General features: G+C 42.2%; 1 protein-coding gene across 2 annotated transcripts in view; it reads left to right on the top strand.

The window, feature by feature from the left end:
* The window catches only part of Ly96 (lymphocyte antigen 96), a 22246-nt gene extending 21445 nt beyond the window's left edge, over positions 1–801 (top strand). Inside the window, exon 5 of one of the 2 annotated variants that reach the window (XM_021222389.2) lies at positions 625–801. In XM_021222389.2, the coding sequence (XP_021078048.1) occupies positions 625–723 (99 nt within the window). In that variant the 3' untranslated portion in view covers positions 724–801. The remainder of the gene's footprint in view (positions 1–624) is intronic. The other variant, XM_021222390.2, reaches the window with a different exon arrangement.
* The last annotated feature ends 5871 nt before the right edge of the window (positions 802–6672 follow it).

The following is a 6672-nucleotide window of genomic DNA, read 5'->3' as shown; positions in this document are numbered from 1 at the left end:
TGGCCTCAAACTCAGAAATCCGCCTGCCTCTACCTCCCAAGTGCTGGGATTAAAGGCGTGTGCCACCACGCACAGCATATCCTTGTTTTCTAATAGGAAAAAAATGGATTCTCTGCTCACCGAATTAAAAGGCGAGTGTGATGTCTGTGCATAAAGGGTGCTTACTTCCAAGATGAAGTGAGTTCTATGGCTGGGATTCACAGAGCAGGAGGAAAGACTTGACTCCCATAAATTGGCCTCTGACTTCTACCTGAATGATGTGGCATGTTTCAGCACACACACACACGAAGATTTCATTTTACTGAAAAAACTTAGAAAGCAGGTGCTCTTACCATAAGGAAATTACCAATTCAATTCCTATGGTATCTAAAAAATTAAAAAAAAAAGTCCTTACCACACTCACATCTTCCATCTCTACATTTAGGAGGTTGAGGCAGATGGATCTCTGTGAGTTCAAGGCCAGCCTGGCCTACATAGTGAGTTCTAGGCCAACCAAGGCTACATAAAGAAACCCTGTGTCAAAACAAAACAAAAAGAAAGAAAAGAACAATATTCTTACATAGGCCTTTGACATAGTGACACCTAACGTTTAGTGTTTCTTGTCTTCATTACTCCTCACTTTAGGGCCATTACAGATGTGTTGCAGAAGCCATTGCTGGGGATACTGAAGAAAAGCTCTTCTGTTTGAATTTCACCATCATTCACCATCGTAATGTCAATTAGAATATGCTGAGTGTGTATACACACACACACACACACACACACATATATACATATATATGTACATACATATTTTTCCCCCCAAAACTGTTCTGTTTTTCTTTTGAAAACTTTCCCATTTATTTTAGTATGTGTGTGAGCCCTGGCTGTCCTGGAACTCAGATTTGCCCGCCTCTGTCTCCAAGTGATGGAATGAAAGGTGTGTACCGTGATGTCCAGTAGCAGGGGTTGCTACTTCTCCTCCTGCCCCTCTTCCTCCTTTTTCTTCTCGTTGAGTCAAGTTCTCACTGTGTAGCTCAAGATGGTCTTGGCTTCCTTACACTTCTGCCTCTGCCTCTTAGGTGCTGAGATTACAAATCAGAGGTGTTGCTTGTACTTTAAAGATCTTAGTGTCTATTTTAGGCAGGTACTGGAAATGTAAAAATACAGATATAACATCAAGGAAGATTTTTTTGCATTATAATTATTATTTTTTTTTAGTGTTCGGAATTGAATAAATGGCTTCATACATGCTAAGCATGCATTCTACCACTGAGTTACATTCTATGTCCTATTTTGATAACTTACAAGCTTATGTGAGCATTACTTTTATAAACTATGAGATAAATTATATTAAATATAGAGTAAATTTATTATTGGTGTTTTTAAAATACTATTATCATATAATATGTTATATGATTATATATATATACATATATATATGTATATATATATATGTGTGTGTGTATATATATATATATATATATATATATATAGTCCATCAAAATAGATCAAAGTAGACAAGAAGTCCCAAAGTCGTCAGCTGTTTGTGACCACGTGGGGTAGGGGTGTCGTGCTGACCTTGAAAGAAATGCCCCTTCTCTATATATTCACTTTATATTCCTATTGTTGCCCCCTTCCTTGTCTCAAGTTCATATAGCCCCTTTCCCAACCGTTCTGCTTCTCTTCTGAGAGGGTGGACCACCCTGGGTATCTCCCCACCCTGGCACATCAAGTCTCTGCAGAGCTAGGTGCATCCTCTCCTACTGAGGCCATACAAGGAAGATTTTCATACTATGGATCCCTAGAAACAGATGGCCTAAGGTACCACTCAGAACCACACCCTGCAGATGGAAGAAGAGATTGGTTTCCAAGGGCACAGAACATAACAGAATATGTAATCAACTTGGTGTTAGAAAGTTTTCTAATAACAACAGAAACATATTGGAAAGTTTCCTTATAATGACAGGCTAGCCAGGGAACAGTTACCTAGGCCTTAATATTTTACCTAGACCTTAACAACTCAATTAAACATCACTTTAAAACATGGGTGCTTCCTTCTACAAACCAACTTTACCTTCATTGTTTGGGATTAGAGGTGTGTACTAAGGGCGTGTCTGTACTCCAGCCGGAGGGATTAAAGTGTGTGCTAAGGGCTGAGCCACAGCCCAACTAGAAACAGTTATTTTTTCTGATAAATAACACAATCTTGGGGTTCACAGTGTGATCAAATATCCTGCAAGAGTCTGGCCATCTGGGGCTGAAGAGTCAGCTTTGATTATTAAGAGACCAGCACCACTGAAATGAGTGAAACCTTTCAGTTACAAGGACAGTTGATGCTTGTCATCTGGAACTGAGAAATTAGCAGTGATTAAGAGAGACTAGCATAGCTGCATGGTGGTTGTGCACACCTTTAACCTCTACTCAGGAGGTAGAGGCAGGAGGACCTCTGTGAGTTCAAGGCCAGCCTGGTCTACAGATTAAGGTCCAGGATAGCCAACATTAAACAGAGAAACCCTGTCTCAAAACAGGAAGGAAGGAGGAAGAGGAAGAGACCAGAATCGTTGAGCTGAAACCTGAAAGTGTTTTGTGAAGGCACACAAAAGCTATGTTCCGGAGGCAGCTAAGGTTATTCCTCATGCTGGCAGTGGGAGCTGGTGGTAGTTTAAAAGTCACTCAGGTCATACTGGCTTTGAAGACATGAAAGGATAATGGAAGGCGGCTGAGACTTGGAGCTGTGAGAGGCCAGGAGAGTCCACTGGTGAGGGTGCCTTAGTGGAGGTTATTGGTGAAGTGCAGCCCAGTTGCTACGGGAGACCCCCAGCATTTTAAAGACTCCAGGACAGTGGGATGACCACCGAGAGCAGCAGCAGCAGAGAGGGGTCATCCAGAGCCAAGAAGACAAGTTGTGTGCACTGATTGCAGGGGGCAGAGCTGGAGAAGTGATTTAAGCTCCTGAGCCCAGAAGATTGGGAGTGAATCCAAGGCAGCTGGACATTGAACTATTTACACTGTTGGATATTGGTTTTGCTTTGTTCAGGTTGCTACTGTGCCCTGGTTCTTCCCCCTTGAAGGAAATATTTAACTTAATTTTGACTTTTATAGGAGCTCACAACTGAGAGACTTTGAACTTTTAAATGGGGTTTTGGATATTTTAAAAAGACTGAATTTTTACTGCGTTTGAATTTGTAAAGACTGAGAATTTTACAGTAACGTGTGTTTTTAAATGTGAGATCTTGGGTATGAATAAGAAAAGGTTGTGATGTGTTTGTGTGTCAAATTGACAAAGGGTTAATTTTATGTCAAGTTAACACAAGCTAAAGTCTAACTCTAAGACACATGCATAACCCTGTCTGGCTCAGCTCCACATCGTCACTTTTCTTTACCTTCCCTCTCTGTAATGGGTGTTGATCTTCTGAGTCCCAGGTTACTGTCAGTAGGTCAGCTAGAGCATGCTTTTGATACTGGGTAGAAGCAATCCCAGGTGAGACTATGACCCTGCCTCTCTCCTGTGGCTTTTCCACCTCCAGGTCTTTTCTCCCCACCAACCACTGGTGCACTGTGGTAGAACCCAGCTTCACCACCCTCCCTCACTCAAGTGCTTGCCATTTGGTTATCTATTATTAAACTAAATTCCATGAGCCTGTCGGGGTGCTCAGCCTGTTTGCTTACAAGACATCAGGAGCAAACCCAGACATGCATTTGTTCTGAATCTGCGTCTATTGGACAAATGAATATTTTTTCTTATAAAAGATTCAAGTTATGTGCATGTCATCGTTTGACTAATACTTAGTAGTTACCTGCTGTGTGTCCATCTGTTTTAAGCACTGTGGTTATAGCACTGAACAACAGAAAACATAACAAAATAAATCTCTATTATTGGGGCTGGTGAGATGGCTCAGTGGGTAAGAGCATCTGACTGCTCTTCCAAAGGTGCAGAGTTCAAATCCCAGCAACCACATGGTGGCTCACAACCATCCTTAACAAGATCTGACTCCCTCTTCTGGAGTGTCTGAAGTGTACTTACATATAATAAGTAAATCTTTAAAAAAAAATCTCTATTATTGATAGATGTTAGTCATAGGTGGCAAGAAGCTCAATAAATGCTAAGCCTTCATTTTCCAAAGGAGCAGAGAGGTTTAGCCTTCTTGGAAAAGACTGATGCCCAGCTAGCTCAATCCAGTTACTTTATTCAAACATCATACAAGGTTAATTGGGGCTGGGAAAGTTCTCAACTACCAAAGTTAACTTGGCCTTTGCTGCTCATGAGAGCAGACAGCCCACACAGATCGCAGTCCCTTTTGACTATGGCTAGCCATAATCCAAAGTAGGAACTCCAGGTTTGCCAGGAGTGTCTTAGGACTGAGGCTGGTGTAGCTCCAAGCTCTCATGTAATACCAGGTGCAGATTCTCTAGAGAGACAGTATTTCCTCAGGGTCAAACAGTCTCATAACAGTTTCTCAGCCTCTATTGATTAACCCAAACATAGCAAAGGCTGTGCTGAAACATTTCACTCAAAGCTAGACACAAAGTCTTTACTATACATTCCACTTAAAGCCAGACACAGGGCTTTACTATACATATCAGTACATCCTGTCTTCAAAGAATCTATATTTTCAAGGAGAAAGTGTATGACAGGGAATTTTATAAGCAAACATATTATGTACATGTCACACTTACAGAAATGGGAGACATGGCAGCAAGAAAGGAAGTGACATTTGTAGTTTTATATAGGGTGACTGGAAAGGCCTCACTCAGAAGGTGAAGTTTGAAAGAGTGGATAAGCAAGGCATGTGATTTTCTTTGGGTAAAGGCATTGCAAGGTGAGAGAACTGTTGGAGTCAAGGTCTGGGGTTGGAGTGTGCATGGTGATCTTGCAGAAGAGGGAGGTGCTTATGAGGCAAGAGGAGGCCAGAGGTGTGTGGAGAGAGAGTAGGCACATGCTGGAGTTTGACAAACCATCCTTAGGTCTTGGGCTGCTGCGAGATGGAAAACCACTAGAAGGTTTTGTAGGGAATGCTAACACTCACACTTTAAAAAGGCATGCTCTGGCATCCATCTGCTGACATGGAAAGAAGTTGCATGAGTTTTGGCAGCAGTTTGGGTAGGGAAGGAAGTTGAGAGACTTGAATTAATCCAGGTATTAGATGGAGGAGGTGTAAGAGTGATCTATGCTGAATTTATTCTGAAGATATAGCCAACTATGAAATCACTTCGGCTACTGATTGGATGTAAGATATGAAAAAGAAAAGCTGAGATGATTTAGTTGCCTCTGAGCAAATGTAGGGATGGAGTTATTGCTTGCGGTGGAAAAGTTGGGGGAAATGGGTTTTAGGACATAAGAGTCATGGAACTTGCATTTGGAAATTTGAAAATATATACTAGACATCTAAGTGGAGACTTTGAAAAGACAAAGACTACCTGAGTCTGAAGCTCGGGAATGAGTTCTGGACTGGAGATAAACATTTGGATGTTGTCAACAGAGGAAATGAGTAGATACAGAGAGAGCAAGAGGTCCCAGGACCAAAGTCTAGAGTACTCTGAAACTTAGAAGGAGCTTCCAAAAGACTGAGCAGGAAGCTTCACCTATTGATTCAAATCTGTAATCCCAGGTAATCTGTATGCTGAGTGAGATACGAGGATCACAAGTTCAGGTGCTCTGTGCAACTTGAAGGAAGCTTTTCAAAATAATAGGTATTGGTCTTGAGAAATATCTCAATAGTTAGCAAGAGAATGCCCTGCTCGTCCAGGAGACCAGAGTTTGGTTCCATTTCATGCAGCTTACATATTATAGACTTCCAAATTCCTATAATTCTGGCTTCAGATTCACAGGGTCAGGCTCCATACATTATTAAAAATAAAACAGAGCCAGACATCTCTGTCATGACCTAGAAACCTAGGGCAATGGAAACACCCAGGAATCTATGAGGGTGACCCTAGCTAAGACTCCTAGTAATTAGGGATATGAAGTCTAAACTGGCCATCTCCTATAACCAGGCAAGACTTCCAATGGAAGGATTGGGACACTAACCTACCCATAAGCCTTTGATCCACAGTTTATCTTGCCTACAAGATGCATTGAGGTAAAGACGGGGCAGAAATCGAGGGAAGAGACCCATGCCCATGAGAGGGATCCCATCCTGACGCTGCTAATGATATTCTATTATTCTTGAAGACAGGAACCTATCATAATTGCTCTCTGAGAGACTTCTCCCCAAAACTGATGAAAACAGACGAAGAGACTCATAGCCAGACATTAGGCAGAACTTCAGCAGAGGGGGAAGAAAGGGCTGAAGGAGCTGGCGGGGTCAAGGACAACACAAGATTTAGCCACCAGCGTCTTCATGAACTGGGCTCCTGAAAGGAAAGCTGGGGCTGAATGGGAGGGATGGCAAGAGAAGAATGAGACCAAGACAAAGTTTCTGATCAAGGCCCAATATTTACTTTTTGAGTCTGAACAAAACAAAACAAAACAAAAAAGTGGGGGGACCCATCCCTCACTACAGTAGGATCTTGTGGCTTGTCAGGATCTTGCGTTGTCAGGATCTTGTCAGGAAAACAAGTTCGGGTGTGGTGGCGCACTTGGGAGGCAGAGGCGGGCGGATTTCTGAGTTTGAGGCCAGCCTGGTCTACAAGTGAGTTCCAGGACAGCCAGGGCTATACAGAGAAACCCTGTCTCAAAAAACCAAAAAA

The sequence above is a fragment of the Mus pahari genome, chromosome 22, assembly GCF_900095145.1.
Source record: "Mus pahari chromosome 22, PAHARI_EIJ_v1.1, whole genome shotgun sequence".
In the NCBI taxonomy this organism is placed as follows: Eukaryota; Metazoa; Chordata; class Mammalia; order Rodentia; family Muridae; genus Mus; species Mus pahari.
Note: the sequence above shows the minus strand (reverse complement) of the source record. Positions and strands in the feature narration are given on the sequence as shown.